The sequence below is a fragment of the Gobius niger genome (assembly GCF_951799975.1).
Source record: "Gobius niger genome assembly, chromosome: 4".
NCBI lineage: Eukaryota > Metazoa > Chordata > Actinopteri > Gobiiformes > Gobiidae > Gobius > Gobius niger.
In genome coordinates, this window is record NC_136855.1 from 21,442,902 (window position 1) to 21,463,430 (window position 20,529).

The 20,529-nt window shown below is 41.0% G+C and overlaps 2 protein-coding genes across 2 annotated transcripts; one reads left to right on the forward strand and one right to left on the reverse strand.

The window, feature by feature from the left end:
• The first annotated feature begins 921 nt into the window (after positions 1-921).
• tacr2 (tachykinin receptor 2) lies at positions 922-5,499 on the forward strand. Its single transcript, XM_079555793.1, has 8 exons — positions 922-1,137; positions 1,321-1,574; positions 2,138-2,433; positions 3,500-3,694; positions 4,335-4,485; positions 4,567-4,686; positions 4,851-4,927; positions 4,997-5,499. The coding sequence occupies exons 2-8, from the start codon at positions 1,416-1,418 to the stop codon at positions 5,316-5,318; spliced, it is 1,320 nt and encodes a 439-aa protein (XP_079411919.1). The 5' UTR covers positions 922-1,137; positions 1,321-1,415; the 3' UTR covers positions 5,319-5,499.
• A 1,104-nt stretch (positions 5,500-6,603) lies between these two features.
• On the reverse strand, positions 6,604-20,241 carry LOC306962165 (hexokinase-1-like). Its single transcript, XM_079555241.1, has 21 exons — positions 19,974-20,241; positions 16,776-16,938; positions 15,495-15,643; positions 15,087-15,206; positions 14,918-15,013; positions 14,678-14,777; positions 14,265-14,448; positions 13,271-13,426; positions 13,105-13,192; positions 12,715-12,860; positions 12,425-12,617; positions 10,712-10,823; positions 10,483-10,631; positions 10,280-10,399; positions 9,326-9,421; positions 9,153-9,252; positions 8,876-9,059; positions 7,613-7,768; positions 7,457-7,544; positions 7,106-7,251; positions 6,604-6,851 (listed from the first exon to the last, which is right to left on the reverse strand). Exons 1-21 carry the CDS (start codon positions 20,034-20,036, stop codon positions 6,704-6,706), a joined length of 2,757 nt encoding a protein of 918 aa, XP_079411367.1. The 5' UTR covers positions 20,037-20,241; the 3' UTR covers positions 6,604-6,703.
• Positions 20,242-20,529: the final 288 nt, after the last annotated feature.

Sequence of the window (20,529 nt, forward strand, 5' to 3'; positions counted from 1 at the left end):
TAACTTGGTTAAGTCCACAGGTAGCCTAACCCTGGAAAATGGCTGTGTCACAATGGGCTTAAAAGAGATGTTGGGAAAAAAAGTTAAATCATCATGAAAGTATTGCTACAAGATAACTGTTGTGTCAGAGTGATCAGAGTCATTGATTATAAGAAGCCCTGTTTTGACACATAAAAACGGCACCATTGACAAACTGCTCTGAGCCAAAATGATCACTGCGGTGTTTGATGGCACATTCAAGAATAACATTGTAGGCCAGTCACTTCTTGAGCTGAGCTCAATATTTTGAATGTACTTTAAGACCTTTTCTTTGTCTGATCCTGACTATAGCTGTCTGGCCCAAAAAGTGTCAATTGAGATTTATTCGGTTGTCTGCTTTCATTTCGGCTCACAGCTGCAGAAGCACAGGCTATCAGTGACTGACCACTGATATGCACAAAACACATAGATCACTGCTGTATACAAGCCTATTTTACAAGCCCACATATAGTCTTTATTCAATTGGCCTATTAATGCCTATACACATATGCTAAGGAGTCCTAAACTCGAAGTTTTCATTACTAAAAACATGTACAATAAATTCCCCTCTAGGGCCAGAACACCCCTTAATAAGAGATTATTAATCTCAGACTTTCCTGGTTAAATGGTAAAAGAAAAAAAGGAAAAACAATCAACAAAATTAGGTGTTTCTAAACTGATCTGTCAGTAAGGGCATCTGCACTTACACTGACACAATTAAATTGAATAAAGTAGGGGGGAAAGGTTTTCATTCATTCATTCATTCGTTGGTTCGTTCATTAATTAATTCATTCATTCGTTCATTCATTTATTCGGTAATTCATTCATTCAATTTGAGCTCTTTAGTCACTCGTCTGTCTTGTGCGTCTTAGACGGTGCTTCAGGGTCGCTCTCTCTTTCTCTGGAGCGTTGGCTGCGCTCACACGGTACTTCAGTGTCAGAGCCTGAACCCCTCCACACACTTTTGCTCTAACTCACGGTAGAAGCGGGTGTTTATTGTGCACGTGCGCGTAAAAGCCTGTGGTGTCTATCTTGATGGATGGATTTGGACCTATTTGGATTTTCGCAGAGAAAATGCTATTTTGGACTCAAAACACAACGGATTAAACTTCAGTCAGGGTAAATATTGTGGCAGCCTGTGTTTAAGCCGTAATATTTGAGGGTCACAGAGACTATCTTTGCGGCATAGCTCTATTCCTGTACCATTAACAACCTATTAGTTTTTGTACCATGTTACATATCAGGGCTTTTTCACTGTACCCAATGATTTGCAAATTACCCTCCATGAATGTCTTTTTTCAGATAATAACTGCAAAGAGCCGTGCACTGGCTCATTGCGCAGGGCGCATAACGCGCTTATATACGCGCAAAAGGACGTTTATCCATCAGGTAGAAGAATGGATCTTGAAAGTCTTATTCAAAATATTCAACGACATACGGAGGTCACAGTCGACCCTTTATCTGAGACGACGGACTGGGACTGGCTTGATGAAGAATGGAATGGAATGGAGGGGAATGATACGAGTCGAAATAAGTTCCAGCAACCTGGCTGGCAGGTAATTAAAGACCTTAAAGCCTAATTCATTTTTTAGAAACGTAATCCTTAGTTATAAGCCAGTCAAAAATGATAAGAACAACAAATATTTTGAAGTGGAGGCAATTTGAGCGCGAAAAATTGTTACAATGAGTCCAGTTGGACCATTTAAAAACACAGATGCATCAGCAGGTGAGTGTTTTGAACTCTTAAGAAGATGGCATAATGTTGCTATTGTATTGTATTATATCATCACACGCATAACCTCTATATTCTCATCTTTTATTTTATTTTCTTAAACTCTTCCATTGTTTTTACATTTTTGAGGAGTTTTTTCACTGTCATGAGGAATACAATCATTTTAGAGCCTCAGCAGTGGCTATTTTCAAAGAGCAAGAGGAGCCAATTCAATCTTCAAGCAACCATCAATAAATTTCCTAATTTTCAGTTTTTGAACATTGATGCAGTAAAACTTTAACAAAGTTTTTTTTTTTTTTTTAGTAATATGTACGTCATTCTTCTTACTCCATTCAGTTCATATTTCTTTAATATTTTCACTTTTCTGTACCTCTGTCCATTTTCCAGGTGGCTCTTTGGGCCATTGCCTATTCTCTCATCATCCTGGTGTCAGTCACTGGGAATGTGACCGTTATATGGATCATTCTGGCTCACAGGCGCATGAGGACAGTGACCAACTACTTCATCGTCAACCTGGCATTCTCTGATGTTTCTATGGCAACATTCAACACCCTTTTTAATTTTGTGTATGCGCTCCACAATGACTGGTACTTTGGCCTGGGCTACTGCAGGTTTCAAAACTTCTTTCCCATCACCGCCATGTTTTCATCCATTTACTCTATGGCTGCCATCGCTGTGGACAGGTAAGTAAAGCTCGTGTGCACTTCATTCTCGAGCCTGCTTGATGGCCCTTTAAAGCCACTACCTAATGCATTCATACTTTCATGTGTTGAAGACTGTACTTAGATCATATAGAATGTAATATATCAAACCATATCAACATAATTTGGTAAAGAAAAAAAAAGTTGAACTTAAAGCTTAAATCCTTTGTCATGGAGAACATGCCCTTATGATGTCTTGAATATGCTCTCTGCAATGATATACAAATTCGGGAAAATGAAAAAAAAAAAAAATTACAAATAAAACACAAAATAGCTTTAGATTTACAAGATTTGTTGAAGTGTTAATATACGCTATAAGACAATGGCAGGGGCTCTACACTGCAGTGCAGTGTTTCATTGGAGCATTTAATTAAAAGACTTAAAGTGGACACGCATATGTTGCTCTGGTGGCTTGGGACTTAGTGGTAAATGATCCTTGAGCAGGAGCACACACCAGGTGTAAAATCTGCTTACTGCCCCAGCCTTTCATTACTTTGCGATTTGAACAATCAGTGGTTTATATGATCTGAGTCACCAGCTCATCCAAAGCCAGTACCTCTTAATCTGGAGCTGGCAAAACTAAAAGGGATTACTGCCAAATGTAAGAATGAAGTGTGAAAGATAATCTGCATGATACCATAATAAATCCTGCTGGAGTCACAGTCTTTGTCACACCTGAAAAAGATGTGAAGGAAAGTGAGAACTGACTGATGTGCTACATTGAATTAAGTTGGCCAGCAATAAAAAATAATGACTTTAGTGAATAAAACTGCGCGCTGGATAATTTGCTGGTGGTAAAGGGTGTTGTCTTATAACTAGAAGGTTGCCGGTTCAATCCCAGTCCTGACCAGTGTAGACTGTCATTAAGTCTTTGGGCAAGGCACGTCACCCACCAGCATGAATGTGGTGTGTGAAAGAAATGGTGCTGGTCAGAATAAACACATTAGTAGCCAACTACCATTACGTGGCTTCTTTTTTCTGAAGTTTGTAGTTCCCAGGCTTTTGCATTATGAGAACCCTGTTCTCTGTGCCCCATGCCTTATTACAGGTACATGGCCATCATTCACCCACTGAAGCCTCGATTCTCCTCCACCTCCACCAAAGTCATGATCGGGCTGATCTGGCTTGTTGCTGTGCTGCTGGCGTTTCCTCAGTGCTACTACAGTGTGACCCGGTTCTACTATCCCAGGACGGTGTGCATGGTGGACTGGCCGGGCGACTATGGAGGAAGACACCAGTTGAGGTGAAACCTCACTGTTAACGCCATACTGTGGCAGAAACAATTTGAGATGGACCAAGTCACCATAACATGGTTTTAGTGATTGATGTAAAAGTGTTGAGTTTAATGCTTATTCTTGACCATGTAAAACCATCTCTCAGTATGTCTTATTGCTAAGTAGTCCACTGAACATTAATTACCCATAGGGAATATATGTTTTTGGTTTTGGATATAGTTTAGGTCTTGAATGCAATGACCCACCACCTGCAGGAGGAGCCATATGTGGCTGGTGCAATGTGATTTGGGTAGTTTCAACAGCTGCCCCCACGACTCGGCAACAGAAAAGTGGAAGAAAATGGATGGATGGATGGATGGAATGAGTGACAGTGGTACTTTATGACAAACATCTCTTCTCTTCTCTGGACCCCTTGAAAAGTCTTATTTGGCCTGTTTTTGAAATGAACAATATATTAAATCATGTATATTATATTAACATTATATTTTAAGTAATGAACAGATTTATCAAATGTACTGAAATTAGATGGTAAATATGACACTGACAGAGAAATAATTGTTTTGCAGCTACTGGTATGTGAAGTGAGGGCACTGTTAAGCTTTCAATCCTTATTCTCTTTACCAATATCTTGAATTGACTGTTTTCCAGTTACCAGTACGTAGTGATAATGTTGATCTACCTGCTCCCCCTGCTGGTGATGCTGGTGACCTACAGTCTGGTTGGCCGCTCCTTGTGGGGTGCGCACATCCCGGGAGAGGCTACAGACCATTATCACAACCAGATAAGAGCCAAGAGAAAGGTGAAACCGTTTTAAATCCTCAAAAACATCCATAAACACTCTAACATTACCTTGATGTGCTTTCTTAAATATCGTCTACAGGTTGTGAAGATGATGGTCGTTGTCGTGACAACATTTGCCTTGTGCTGGTTGCCATATCACTTCTATTTCATACTGGGAACATTCAACACAGAAATTTACAAGAAGTGGTACATCCAACAGGTTCAGTGCTTCTCTCTTAAAAACTATTGTGTCTACTCAATCAAGAAAATGTACATTTGAGGGATATTTCATATACACAAATGAGGGGGGAAAGTTACAAATTCATAAGTATGAATTGGACATGAATTGGTTATTTTGTCCTGCCAACATTTCCATTTCCCCAGGTGTACCTCGCCATATTCTGGTTGGCCATGAGTTCAACCATGTACAACCCTATCATCTACTGTTGCCTCAACCAAAGGTACTCCTCATGTAAAGAAAGTGGAACACAGCAGACCAGTCTCATCCTCTTTCCTGTGTGCATCCGCAGGTTTCGTGCTGGTTTCCGTCACGCTTTTGCTTGGTGTCCGTTTGTGAAAGTGTCTGAGGAAGATAAAATGGAGCTACAGCACACGCACACCTTCAGAGTGACAATGACACGCAGCCACCGCCATGACACCTCTGTCAAAACCGGCAACGTCCTCGACATGAACAGGGACACCACAGGCGGAGACGGGTGCCAGTCGTCCGTCCAGATCAAAAAGCAAATGTCGTTCACTCAACTGAACATCAAACGCAACGACGCATCACTGATGACACAGCAAGAAGATGCCAACTGTGCCACAGATAAACTTATCGACCACTCTCATTGATGACAAAATGATGAGTGGACTGTCTGCACAAGAACAGTCATGGTTATTATTTGAGAATAGCAATTGCTATGGCTCTAAAATTATTGTATTCCTCATTTCACTGTAAAATGGGTGTATGTTATTGGTATTTGGTAACTGGTGTATCACAAGAACTATAATGTTGACTTAAACCAAGCAAAAAAAAAAGTATTTGACCACACAAGTACTTTAAACATCCATTTTTCATGTAACTCATGGAAACGCATGTTCATTTCTAAGAATGTGTACGTAAAATGTTTGAAGAACAAGTTTTTGTGGTGGATTAAGTCAATGTCCATTGATTTGTTAAAACAAAAACAAAGTGAGTATTAAATTAGACTGAAGACTTTTATTTGAGACACAATGTGTAAAGCAACAATTTAATTATCATTTATCCAAGCAATAACAATTTAGATGGACAGTTATTTTATGTAAATTTTAAATACAATGTCCTGACAGTATTTACATAAGTCAAATTGCACCAAAATAACACATCTGTGCAGTAAAACAGCAGCACAAAGTCTTACAGTACGATGAGACAGGTCTTGGATTTCGCTGTAAATCCAATGTATTGCTGGTGTTTATTTTAAAATTTCATAGCTTAAGCTTTTAGTTACATGAGAGAAGTTACAGTTTTGCACAACAATCAAGTAATTTGGTGTAGAAGGTTCGTTATGTGGTTCTGTTAAGAGAAGGATCCTAGTTTTAATACGGGAATACAAAACTCCAGTGATGACGTACAGTGCACACAACATAATGTTTCAATGCCGGCTGTAGGTCAATACAAGCAAATATTACATTCACTATGGCTTATCCCTCTTATCCCAATGTACATTTGTTTACTGTATTTTCCAGACGCGATTCAAGCGTATCAGTAACAAAGACTCATTACCCTTTATAAAAAAATAAATAACAGTGAAAATATAGGATAGTGCTCAAGTAATCGCGTTGCACAATAGACACAACACGTGCCTTTGCAGTCTTGTCTTTGTTCAACGTTTTATGTCCTTTTGTGTCATATAGCCCTTTCATTACCGACACCCTTTGTGCAATACCTTGTGCAATAGAGTACAGTAACCACAGTACAGTAACAACCCTCTAGGAGGCGCCCATGTGCGCACTGTGGGTGTAAGCATGGCACAGGCAGAACCGTTTCAACTCAAAGCATTATAAAAGCAAGAAACTATTATTGGTACAAAACTCATCTGACTAAGTACTACTGCTTCGCTTCATGCCATAAAGAGAATAAGCTCATTTCGCTGTTGGACTCACTGCAGCTGTAGACGTTTAGACTAGTTTCATTAAGGATACAGAAAGAGCAACATGAGCCCAGTAACAGGCATGATGGAGTAACTTTGATGGAGCATTTATTTGCCATTCATCTTGCTCCTCACCCTGCAGCCGACAGCAGTGATGAGCGCTGCTCCTTTGCCGCTGCCGTCCTCGGAGAGCAGGAAGTTCACGTTACACTGAGGGGCCAGCTCCTTCACAGTCTGATGCATGATGTGGGAGAAACTGGGCACAAACAAAGGATCGTCATCAAACTGGTTCAAATATGAATAACCCCTCAAATTATTGTTTTATTTTACATTCATGTCAGGCACAAAACAAAAACGGCTTTACTTTTCTTTGTTTTCCCTACACTGTTAGAACTTTATCTTCAATGTTTAAAACGGGGTATCTAGTTTAAAATTTTACAAATCAGCCTGCTGTACAATTCAATACAAATAAATTAAAGACGCCTGAACTTGACCCTGTGCTAGACTCACTGTGGGTGAAGTTTGTAGAGGGTCCCGTCCACTCCCACGGTGACATTCAAATGCTCCAGTCCACGGTTCTCTCTGATTTTATCGACCACAGCTGCCATTCCTGCTCCGCACAACTGAGCTCCCCGGTGCGACACGGCTCCACACACCTACCACAAAAGAAAGTTAATCACGGTTGCATCATTTCTAAAAAAGAAAGCAGAAGTTTCGTAAAGGGAGGCATGATAAACCCTCCCCCCCTATTGTGTCTCGTTCACAATGCCTGCTGTCTTTGTGACGTGTCAGGTCAAAAGATTGTAAGAAGGAGTTGTATTTGCTCAGAAATGTGACCAGTTTAAGCAACTTTGAGAATACCTCTTTGACTATGATACTGTCGTCACACGTGCTGTCCAGACCGAGATGTTGCAGAATAGACCTCACTTGCAGCAACGCCAGACGGTCACTGTAGAGACGAGAGTTTAAAAAAATCTTAACAACTTTAAGTTTAACATCAAAGTTTTACTTTCGTACCTTTCGATTTGGGATAGGAATTTTGTCTCAAAGATGCCTCTGGTCTTTAGGGTCTCGGAAATTTGACCTCGAAACAGGAACCCCTTTTTGGTCATGTCAATGAGGATATTCCTCACGATTTCACCGAGATACATCCCACTGCACATCTTCTCATATCTGGAAAATTTAAAATGGAAAATGTTGGCTTTTAAACCTGCCAAAGTGTTATTTCACATTTGAAAATACTTAGTTAAAGCAGTACTATGTAACTCTTTCCCCTAGAGGCCATAAGCGCAACTGTAGGTGTCGTGGAGAGTAAATACCACGCTGAAAGAAAAGGCAAAGGGAGAGAGGGATATTGTACATCCAATTATACAATGGAAATATTTTTTTCCACTCAAACTTGGCTGTAAATACTGTTTAAAGTGATGCTAGCCCGCAGTTAGCTTTCCCCGTTAGCATGTTAGCTTCTTCTCCGTGATTCTATTAGTGTGTATTAGTGGCTCCGGTCCGGTGGCAGTCAAGTTGCAAGCATGGTTTTCTGGCCAGAGACACCAGGGGGAGATGAAAGACCGTCCAATCATCCCATAAACACTTGTATTACCCCCACAGGGACTACGAAAAGGATTTATTAAGGTAAACACGTTACTTAGTACTGCTTTAAGGCTGCTCTTCTACTTTGTTTGAAACATAGAACATTGTGTAATACACAAAATAAAAATAGGATACAAGCCACCATTTTTAGCCAACAGCGTGCTAACAAATGAATTGCACTGTGGTTAAAAAAAAAAAAAGGAAAAAAAAGAATGCCCATTCTGAGTTCTGATTTTATATTACCAGAATGCTCACTTCAACCACTAGGGAGCAGCTTAAATGAAAAAGGAGGAAAGAATTCCACATGTGTCCAGCAGAGGGCACTGACATAATAAGAGATCAGGATATAAACACCACATTAAAGCCACAGCCAAGCGGTACAATAGCAGCTTACCACTTCAGAGTGTGGAGTGAAAGAATAACTACAGTGTAGCAGGAACTTGTGGCACAGGCTTGTACCTATTATTATTATTATTGAATAGGGGACAATCCTGTCGGGCTTTTGACCAAATCAACACCATTTTACTATTAGCTCATTATTTATTTAAGGACCTAGATGAAAGTTGTCATTTTTATACTCGCTACTGCCACCTCAGGTCTAACGCGTAACTGCAGTTTCTATATTAAGCTCGTGAATGACGGCACATACAGGCAGATACATCAGTGACAAAAAAATAAAAAATTAATCACCTTTGTTTTCCCGGATTGAGGGACAAGTCATCAACAGCGCGGTCGTATTCCGTCCTAAAGTCGTCTAGGCAACCGTTGTCCCCGAAGGCGCCCCACTCCATGTTGACGCACATCTGCCCCTCGTCGCCCTCCACCATCTCAATGTTGCTCATCTCCTCCATGTAGCATGCATTACTGCCCGTACCTGTGAGGAAAAAAAAAAAAAAAAAAGCAAAAAAAGTTTATAAAATATAACAAAGCTTAATAGCATTGTAATTAAGATACTGCATCAACAGACCAGCAATGAGTCCGATCTCACAGCTGGGCTCTTCATAGGCACAGGTCATCATCGTTCCAACTGTATCATTGACGATAGCCACAACATCAAGGTCAAACTCCTGTTAAAAACACCATACGTAAAGTTAAATCTACTTACTTACTTACAAAATGTTACCAATAACTGTGCCATACCTCTGCTCTTTTAATTGCTTCCCTTAACAGTCCGACAACATCCTCTCCTTCACAGTCTGTTGCTTTGAATCCCTTGGTCCACGTTACTAATATTCCCTGAGAAACAAAAATATTAAATGCTCACGTCAATCAAAGGGTTTAGCCTCTTAATCCCCTCCTTGACAGAGCACATTTTCTCCAGTTCAGCTTTACCCAAATCAAAAAGCTTTTTGGCCAGTGAAACGGCTCATTTAAAAGCGATCGTAACTTTTTGTTGCACATTTCTATCCCATTTCTGAAGCACTTGTTTAAAAATCTTGTTGTGGTGTTTTTGTGTCGTGTTTTTATCGCTTTTTTGGAACATTTTGTCTTGTTCTTGTCAGTTTTTCATCACTTTTTAGTTGCGTCTTTGGCTTTAATGTTGCTTTTTCCATCACTCTTCACTCATGTGACACTTTTTTGTTGCGTTTTTATCGGATCTGGTTAAAGCCAAACTGGAGAAAATGTGCTCTGTTCAGGTGGGGGTTAAGAGGTTAAGGAACTGTGTCTCATAGTGTCAGACTTTGGAGGCCACTGACTCATGACTTCAGATTCAGGACTTGAGTGGATTAAGGACTTTGGACGAGGAGTTGACCATTTTAGCCCTCATCTCTTTGGCACAGTTCGCCTCCATACGTTTGCTTTAGTAAATTGTTTTGCGTTTAGACTCTAGAGGTCAGCAGAGTGCGCACATGGAGCCAAATTGAAGAAAAGTCTGTTCTTGTGACTAGCACTTTGACTTTCAATCTGTTTGAGGTGAGAAGGACTCAGCTCTGACAGAAGCTGTAATACGGGTTCTGGTTACCCTGTACTCCAATTGATTGCGTGAATGAATTGTCTAGAAACTCCTTAGTCATTCTGAGCTTGCGATAAACGTCCACTCGAGCCGTGCCTGCTAATATAAACAAAGGTCGGGTAAATGCAGGCTACACTCACCGCGTCCAGGCTGGTCTGTTTGCAGGGGAAAGAAAAGGTGAAGCCGAGAGGAAGACGCGCGCTTTTCATGCCCATGTAATCCAGGAAGTCACTGATACAATGCACAATGTGATCAAACAACTGTAGAAAGACAAATCACATGGAAAAATTAATGAAGAAAATTCCTTTGTAGTGACATGAACAGATTTTTGTATTGTTCCCACCTCTTCCCCTGTTCCCTGCATAACTTCGAAAGGAATTGCGTAAATTTTATTGTGCATTTCTACAGAACGCCTCTTCCCGGAACGGATCTTGACCAGCAAAACTCTGAAGTTGGTTCCTCCCAAATCTAAAGCTAGAAAATCTCCATTCTCTACACAAGTCAAAAGAGAAATATGTCAAGTTGCAACATCTTAAAAAATATTCAAGGCATTAAATAAAGATGAAAGTAACCTGTCCCATCCGGAGTGCTTTGGACATACGTCGGCAACATTTTGACTGTGGCGATGTCCTGAGTGCTTTTTGACAAGCCATTTTGAATCTCCGTCCTCATCCGCTTCTTTATCTAAAACAAAACACATCAAGTCTCAATATAGTGACAAAAGCTCAGACACAGCGGGTTCAGAAAGTGATGAGAGTACTTTTCCCTTAACCTTTTACATTTATTGCATGTACTACTGTAAGCAAGGGTGTTTAAATATGATTATTTAACTGAACTTATGTCCAAAATGCATGAACAAGACACTAAAGGTCGACCGATAAGGGTTTTTCCTCAGGCTGATGCAGATTTCTGGGGATTTTTATTGGCCGACGCTGATGTGCTGATATTTTTTCCAAATGTCTGGTCTATAATCCTGTAAACATAAATACTTGGCCGCTCCAGGAGTGGTCGATTTTATTATCTCACTTTAGGTGATTCAGTCATAGTTTCTGTCCCAGCTTTCAAAAGCCATTAGCATCCTGCCGTTAGCATTGGCACCCTGTTGCTAGCTGTGGCATTTTGCGTGGTGATCAAAAAATACAATCGCAGAGGTTAAAACAACTAACTCGGCGAATAAATTCTCCAGGTTCTGGGCTTGAAAATGACATGCAACATGTCCATATTGACGGAAGTTTATTGAAACTTGTATTTAACAAACTTGTAGCTAATTTTCATCGCAATGTTTTTCCCTGAGGCTTAGGGAGTTGTAGGATGACTCGTTTTAAAAGCCCTGACTTCGCACTTGGCTCCTATGGACTTTACATTGAAACGGTTTGGCCTCTCTTTAAGTCACTGTTGAACACAGGTTTGTCAGTCTGACCATGCACAACAGCATCCTATACTTTTTACTTTTTATTTTTTTAGCCCTCAATTAACGCTATAGATACAGACGGCATCTCGTCATAGAAGGGGGCGTGTCCTCGTCGAGGGGGAAAATAGAATCTTTTGGGGAACACAATTTTTCACTCTTTTTAGCCATTTTCTGGTGGAATATGAACTTATTTATCACATACAAATAAAGTCCAGTGTAAATCGGGCCCATAGGGATATTTTCTCATAGCAGATTGTTCAGTAGAAGTGAAAAAACGGCAGTTGTAGCTTGCGCCAGCTCACCGTTAGCATTAGCCCGATGCTAACATATAGCATTATGTTAGCATTCTCTGTTATTCATGTATTTATGGGCTGTTGAACCACTTTGCTCCTCTACATGCCTTTGTATCTTTATTTAGTAGAAAACTATACTCATAATTCAGCGTTTGTTAAAGTAGTTTTTGAATAATTAGAGAGTTTAAATTTTTTCAAAATTGTTTTACCCCTTAACTGTTTTCAAACATGACAATATATGGGCAATTCCAGAGATGCCGTCTGTATCTATGGCGCACCCTCTGTCCATCGCTATTTAACTGTCTATGTTTCCACTGCAAAAAACGTGCAAAAAATTGCGTCTTTATCGCAATCGTTCCTGGAGATATCGGCTTTTTTCGACCTCTACAATACACCTCAAATATCGTGTAGATAGATATAGTGTGATACTATTTTGTAGTGACATTACGCACCCTTAATCATCAGTGTGGCATTTTACCAGTAGAAAATGTATTTTGTGTCAGACTGCTGCGATAATTAAGATAGATTGAGGTCTGAACACCTTTTGAACCCACTGTAAGACTAATGACAAATGGCCTGACCTCTAGTAGCTGTTCAGTGGTCAGCCGAAACTGCGCCAGTGTTTGGGCGATTTGACGTGATTGATCGGCGAGTCGATAGGCCACAGCGGTCACCATGGCGGCGCCCTTTCCACTGCCGCTCTCCGATAGAATGAACCGCACGTCGGAATCTGGGACCAAGCGGCGGACGGTCTTGTGCAGGCGGCGGGCATAGCTAAAAAGAACGATTTTACAATTAAGATGATAATACTGCAATGCAATGAAGGAGCATGTGGACATTATCAGTCTGACAAAAGTGCTCATTCACTCACTGTGGGTGCATTTTGTAGAGCGACCCATCGATGCCCACAGTGGTCCGAAGACGAGCCAGATGTCTGTTCTCCTTCAGCCTCAACAAGATTCCTGCCAAAGTAGCAGCGATTAAACTGGCCGAGCGGAAAGACACAATGGCACACACCTGAAAAGAAGCAATTGTGTCATTATATAAGTGAATTGAATAAAATAATATAACCTGTTCTTGGGCAAGGTTTCTCAACAGCTGAGTACGGACCTAAAAGTGGGTTGTCAGCCTTTGCCAAAAAATCTATACAGTTTGTGAGAAAATAGTTTGATAACAAGGTAAATTATTAAAAGCTCTTTTCCGAAGCCAGACTAGCTGAGAACCCCGGCTCTAAGAATTCAAGGACAGTTTCATAACGCACATGCTGCACAGCGACGCAGTCATCAGCTGAGGGCTCCACACCCAGTTTGGTTAAAATTTCTTTGGTCCTGCACAATCCCTCCTTATTCCTGCAGAGAAATGATGAGTAGGACAAATCAGGCAGAAAAGGTTCATTATTTATCGTTCATCGTTAGTTTTGGACTTACTTTTCCATTGCGGACACATGTTTGGTCTCAATTGTGCATTTGGTAAGCAGCTCGGGAGTGATCCGCCCTTCAAACAGCAGCCCCTCTCTGGCCATCTTCACCAGAATGAGACGCACCAACTCCCCCATGTACATGCCACTGACCATCTTCTCAAATCTTGGAGAGAAATACAGTAGCATTGTTATCTTATAGTTTAAAAGTAGGGTTTTCAGTAAATGTTCATAAATATAACCCATCTTACTGGTTTTACTAATATCTGGTAACTACAACATTGTTTTATGTGCAATCAAGTTGTATTACTTTGAGGCTCTTGCCTCACAGGACAGGTTTGGTTCCTTTACCGTGCAGGCCTTTCTATGTGGAGCTTGCATGTTCTGTCCCCGTGCCTGTATGGGTTTGCTCGGGGTGCTCCAGTTTCCCCCATTGACCAAAAACATGCACAGTAGGTTAATCGTCCAGTCTGGTGATTCTGACCATCAGCTCCACATCTAGAGATGGGTTCCCGAGCGCTGCATTGCGGTCGCCCACTGCTCCTGACGGGTTGCCCCAGTGGCATCGAGGGACTTGTCAAGTGCAGAGGACAAACGTCCCTAAGGGAACAAGACCGTTCACCTTGACCTTAACCTGTCCCCAATCCAGTCAAAGTGCAAGGTTCAAATCAGGAATGGCATGTTCACATATAGTGACACTTATGTCCACTTTAAGTTGCATATTCGGACACATCATGCATATGGGACTTGAAATAGACATAAAACATTATTTTGGTGCCTTAGCACTGGTATTTGAAATTAAATACAGGGTTTGGGCCTTTTATATTACTTTGACTGGGGCTCCACCTGCTGGCAGCTGTAGGAATAACAATAATATAACAACACTGAGTGTAGAACGGCTCTGTCTTTTTGTAGAAAGCCAAGTTCAGTTGTAGCACCTTTATGAAACCATCTAACGTATCCTTCATCACCTTTAATGTAGATAAACCTGGAAATGAACATACAGTTGTTTGCCAGGATTCAGGGAGCCTCTGTCGATCTCTTTGTCGAACTCTGTCCTGATGTCCTCTAATCTGCCGTCGTCTCCAAACGCCCCCCACTCTGTGTTAACGCACATCCTGCCCTCGTCCCCCTCCACCAGGTCGATGTGCCGCAACTCCTCCATGTAACACGCGTTTGTGCCCGTGCCTTTAAATACACACAAACATTACATCCATTATCCATTATGCTTCACTTCAAAAAATTAACTACACCTAAATCTCACACTGGGGCCAGCCCTAAAGTTAAAGAATGGGAAGGGGTTCCTATGGTGTGATGAATATATCTTACGCAGATATCACCTGCAAGACATCATTTCAACCGTAACATAAAATAAAATAAATTTAAACTTTAGTAGAGTTTGAAAAGTTGACTTTACCAATAATGATGCCAACTTCGCAGCGCTGGTCATCAAATCCACACGTCATCATTGTTCCCACTGTATCATTAACAACTGCCATAATATCAGCCTCATAATCCTGAAAATAGACAAAACAGGAGCATTGATAGTACCAGAGTAGTGGCCCTAGTAGCAGTAGCTGCAGTGGTAGAGTTTATTGATGTCAGGTTTTTACATTATTGATGAATGTGTGGAACTCAGCAGCACAAAAAGACTCACCCCACGCTTTTTAATTGCTTTATTAAGCAGCTGAACAACATCCATTCCCTCCACTCCACTGGCTTTGAAACGCTTTGTCCAAGTTAAAAGATAGCCCTGTGAAAAAAAGGAAAGAATATAGTATTCCATCATGGGACATTAAAATGCCTTTAGTTTTGATGGGTTTTACCTCATCTAGTTTGGTCTGCTGGCAGGGGAAGGAGAAAGTAAATCCAACCGGGAGCTTCTGGTCTTTGATGTTCTGTTTTTCCATGAAGTCACCGAGACACTCCGCCACATGGTCAAATAACTGAAGGACAAATATTAGAGAAGAGATTTTAAAAACCAGTAGCTCACCACAGGCTTTCTACATTTCCACATTTCTGTCTTGTTGAAACACACTTGTCAAATCACATAAATAGACACAGTTTCTCTCTTTTGCCAAAAGATCTAAAACAATTTGCTCTCTTTGATATAATTGTCCAGCGCTCCCGTTTTTATTTCTCAAATGAGGGAAAAGGTTGGAGCCCAGCATAGTCAAACACAAACGGCACAAACTCGAAACACATCTTATTATTAAAAATGATCATAGACCTACTTGTGTCCCTGTCCCGTGGATGATGTCCTCAGGGGTGTCGTAGACTTGACTCTCCATTTGAACCGTCTGTTTCTTTTCATGACTCACTTTGACGCGAAGGATCCTGAAGTTACTGCCACCCAAATCCAGTGCAATAAAGTCTCCCTTTTCTTATGAATCAAACATGGAAAAAGAGAAGCATTGTTGATAAAGTGCCTACAAAAGGTTTAGTGCAGCGGTACCCAAATTGTGTATCTCCATTAAAAAAACATAACACATTTTTTGTTTAGTGGAGAAATTACTAAGTAGGCTGGTCTACTGAAATTGCTTATTCATCAAGTAACTACAACTAATTCAAAACGCTACAGACAGGGTGATCATAAATAACTAATATTTAGTATTATTTTATTGACCTTTATTTAACCAGGATAGTCCCATTGAGATTAAGAATCTCTTTTTCAGGGGAGTCCTGGCCCCAGAGAGGAATCTATTGTACATGTTTTTAGTGGTAGGGGAAACCAGAGTACCCGGAGGAAACCTACGCAGACACGGGGAGAACATGCAAACTCCCCGTCCAGGTGGGAATCGAACCCGGGACATTCTAGCTGTGAGGCGTGAGCGCAAACTGCTGCGCCACCGTGCCCTTATTAAGAATCTTGCATGGCTTTGAAGATTTTAATATCCTTCAACTGGTTTTTAGCAGTAAAATGCGACGGCCCTAGTGTTAGTAGCGGCTAAAAAGGGGAACTATATTGCAAGGTAATATTGCATAGTCATATTACTACGCCTTGCAATATAATTCCCCTTTTTTATCTGCTTAGAAAATCGACAGGTTTAATTTTGTCTGACTATACTTGGATTGTGTAAAGACTCGTGTACCCATATTTAAATAGGGAAAACGTGGAAGAGCTTGGTCGCTTCCAAATTCACCTCCGTTTGGGCCCGTAGATGAGAAGAGAAGAGGAGAGGCTTTATGCTAATGCCGTCTGAGCGCACACGTAAAGACCAGACAGGTACATATCAACTCGTCTTAAGCTAAGGTAAGAACATATCTCAGTATTTTAAAACGGTGGCCTATTCCTTTTGCAGGTGATGAAACTTTTCATGCAATAATACATTGATATTAATGCACATTAGACCTTTCAGTGGCTGTATGAGTGGCTAGCATGGCGCCTTTACTCTCCGTAATTATGCAATTATGTGATAATAATAAAGCCATATATTGGGTAATGAGGAAATGATCTTACGACATAAGAAATGTGTTACTTTACAGAGTTGCACAACACTCTCAGAGAAACAAACCTGTTCCGTCAGGGATGGAGCACACAAACGTTGGCAGCATCTTCAGTGCTGCCGTGGTGTTCGTGTCACGACCCAGGCCTTTAACCAGCTCCCTGCGAAACCTCTGTGTGATGTCCAGCAACGTCTCATCAGAGAATCGCATGGAGTACAGGTACTTGTCAATCTGAAGTACACAGAACACATGTCAAAGTCCCATAGATTTACACCTACAAAGGGGAAACATAAAATTCCCAGATATGTAAATGTGACTAATATTGTCACATTGTTGCTGCTAACCAGAATTCATTAGTCACTGCTAAGGAAGGGTAAATCTGAAAATACTTACTGATATAGTTTATACTGAACAAGACCATTACTGCCTTGTAACCATTTACGATCATGAATTGAACATCTTGTGTAAATGACAAGCGGGAAACCAGTGCTTCCTGTTTCAGAGTCACATGAACAGAGTTTCCTCCAAAGACAGCAACTTTGGGAAAGAAGGTAGTCCTCCAAAAAAATCCCAAACAAAGACAGTAACATGACTATAGCACACACAATATCAAAGCATCTCAGTTAACATACTATTTTAACAGGTGTTGTAGTTGTTGTACTACTAACAGAACAGCTGCTAATGTAATGATAGGTGTCACATTCCTTATATTTTATCTGAATGTAAATGGTGGCATGTAATGTTATACAGATCCACACATTTTGCTGTTACACAGCACACATATGTTACTTGTATAATAATATGAACACACACACATTTACTTTACAAGCGGCATTTACTCTGAAGTGGGATAAAGTAAAGGGCAACATTCCTGTTACAGCTTGTTGTCCACACTGTATCTCTCTGAGATGTTTGGTCAACAGCCAGCCATGACAAGCAACTACAAGGTCTCGACACAAAATAGTTATATTTTCTTGACATTTTTGTCTGCATACGTTTAATAATTAAGAAACTAAAAGGTTAAGCACTTTTACACAGTGGTCAGTCTCCAACAACTCTGTTGAGAGTGGGGATATTTTTATCTCAGCTCATATGCACCACTGACTTCCACATGATGAAATAGTGAAGCTTCAGGTTGAAGCCATTCACTCTTTCTAACAACTTGAACAACAGTTTTGGGTTCACATGGAATAAGTAAAGACTTGAATTGTTTTGTGTATAATAAATACTGCTGATCATTGGATCAGCAGTATTTATTGTTACTTCCTTCACTGCACACTGCAAATCAATGCACTTAATGATAGATTTGTTTCATTATTTTAAGAATGCAGGTTTGGTTAGTGTCAAACTAAACACAGACATTAAGCTGTGATCAGACACTGGTGCTTGTGTGCAGGTAAAGAATGTAAGTGTATGTTACAACATGTGTCTGGATAGGCCATGTTTTCCTGTCAATACCACACACCTCTGACACACAACTTTCTCCTGCCGCTGTCGGCAGCAGCACCTCCTCTGCCTCACTGTGGCCTCCTCAGCCCCTCCTTTTTGTGTCTCTTTTTTGTTTGCATTCCTCCTTTGACAATGCGCTGTTCTCGTCAGCGTGACGTGTTCAGGGGACGCTCTGAAACTTGACGCTTGTCGGTGCACCGTAGAGTCATGTGGAAAAATACTGTCCTCTGCATTCATTTACATGTCCTGCATTTTACTCTGCACAAGTGAAAGCCAAAGGGGAGGTCACACGGGCAAATTCAAAGAGTGCAGACAAGTTTGTACTTTTATGACATGTTTGAACCTGCCACTGCGCGTTCTAAAAATACTTGTGTTTTGATCCCAACTATGAAGAGTCTGAGTCTCTACAACAGACTGCTCTTTCATGCCCTCTGCAGCTACACCTGGTACAGTCCAGTGTATTTGTGTGTAAGCCAATCCCCCGTTCACCTTTGGTCACATGACCTAAAGCTGTCCTATTTAAGGGAGAGGGGAGAGGAAAGGCTGAGCAGAATCTGGCTTAGAAATAACTAAAGATTAAAAAATAGGGCATGTAGAATTATAATCATTTTTGCATACGTACATCCTAAAGTAACTGTACCCAATCAAGACTTAATTTGACCTGACTTAAAGTGCTCAACCCATTTAGTGTGAGAAACCACAAGGCTACATTTGATTGACACTGTAGTGCCATGTTTAAAGTAAGAGAGCACAGGCACAGCACATCTTTCCTTTAAGGAAACCTTTTTATCACAATTGTACCATAGTAGGTGAAGGATAAAAAGGGTGGGAAATGAAACAAGTAGTGTAGACATGGGAGTGGTGGTGTGTGATTACTTTACTACAATAATTTCCTCATACAAAGAAAAACCCAGTGATGCTCAAACTGTGGTGAGGTCAGATGCGAACGTGACCTCATCAGAAAGCAGCTTTTAAAGAGAGACCCTGTCTCTAGTATAACAATTTAAATACGTGGAATAACGTTTCAAAAGGAGGATCGGACTTACTGAAATTATTTAAAGCTAGAGTTAAGGTAACAATAATAGTTTACAAAGTGCAGCTGGATTGTTGGCAGCATCACCTTAAGTGACATTGAACCATGCAGTTCTTGGAAGTAGGCCACTGCTGAGGGACTGGGAATGCTCAGGTTTCTTCAGAACAGAGAACTCTAACAGAGCACAGGGGCTATACAAATTAGTGCTTCAACTTCTAAATTTTAATAATGAAAGGCCTTGCGCAGTCAGAAGAACAGATTCATTAAAATGTATTCAAAAGGATGTCTGGCAAAGGAGAGCTGCACAACAGATACAGGCCATGGTTGTGAACAAGAGCACAATAAAGTAATACAAACGAATTACAAATAAATGAGACTATAATATCAATAAAACCCAAATGGTTTAATAAAGCAAGTGCAATGGAGGAATTTAACTTGCATCAGGACAAAGCCTAAATGCCACCATGATGCCATACGGCTCTGCATTATCAGGTTTATGTGGAAATAATGACTTTCAGGTGGTCCATGTGTAAATTCACGCCCTACCACTACTCAGCGGTTTAACAAATCCAAGCAGGTCCATAAATCTAGACTCTATTATGATTATGTATCACTTAAACACAGACAATGGTTTTATCCAGCAAGCTGATGAATAAACTTTTTGACCTCCTACTGTCCAGGCTACATCTCCTTGGTTCGCATTGCGTCATTTCCACGTGAACATGATGCCTTTGTCAAACTTTTCACGCATTACTCTTAATTAGAAATACACATGAAGTCTTACCTTTTTAACTTGGTCATCTTTGAGCTCAGTGAAGTAATAAGCAAGTAGTTGGGCAGCGATCATCCTGGTCGGCTTTCTCACCTTTACGCAATCATAAACAGACGCAATCACACTTCCCTGTCTCTACTTCGTTCATAAACTCACTTGTAAATGACCTGAGACACAACAAGACGCTGAAAATCGATTCTCGGTCTCACTTCGACTCTTCCTTGTCGGCGCGTGCTGAGGTAAAGCCAGGAAGCACGAGTGAGGCAGCAAGTTCAAGCCGCAGGAGGCGCAGGGAGAGCGTGAGGGAGAGGCGGGTAAAAGCCAAAAGCGCCGAGGACCTGCCCTGCTTACGATCCACGCGCTCATTGGCCCAACAGAGAGAGGGGCTCGAGTGCCACATCCTCTGCTCTGGGATTGGCTGCGGCCCGGCGGACGGACGCCTCGGAGGCAGAGGCGGTGATGGAGGAGGCATGACTAGACCAAGTGGAAAGTAGGTGAAGAATGACTCTCATCACGTAGCCTTGGTATAAAATTAGTCAGCTGTGGCCCTGAAGCACTCAATAGTAGC

What these genes read in the sequence shown, in the direction of transcription:
- tacr2 (XM_079555793.1), top strand. Translation starts at nt 1,416, where the DNA reads ATGGATCTTGAAAGTCTTATTCAAAATATTCAACGACATACGGAGGTC. An exon ending in GCTGCCATCGCTGTGGACAG is followed by an intron (nt 2,434 to 3,499) that starts GTAAGTAAAGCT and finishes GCCTTATTACAG; the next exon opens with GTACATGGCCATCATTCACC. An exon ending in GGAGGAAGACACCAGTTGAG is followed by an intron (nt 3,695 to 4,334) that starts GTGAAACCTCAC and finishes ACTGTTTTCCAG; the next exon opens with TTACCAGTACGTAGTGATAA.
- LOC306962165 (XM_079555241.1), bottom strand. Translation starts at nt 20,036, where the DNA reads ATGATCGCTGCCCAACTACTTGCTTATTACTTCACTGAGCTCAAAGAT. An exon ending in AAGATGACCAAGTTAAAAAG is followed by an intron (nt 16,939 to 19,973) that starts GTAAGACTTCAT and finishes TGTGTACTTCAG; the next exon opens with ATTGACAAGTACCTGTACTC. An exon ending in CTCTACAAAATGCACCCACA is followed by an intron (nt 12,618 to 12,714) that starts GTGAGTGAATGA and finishes CGTTCTTTTTAG; the next exon opens with CTATGCCCGCCGCCTGCACA.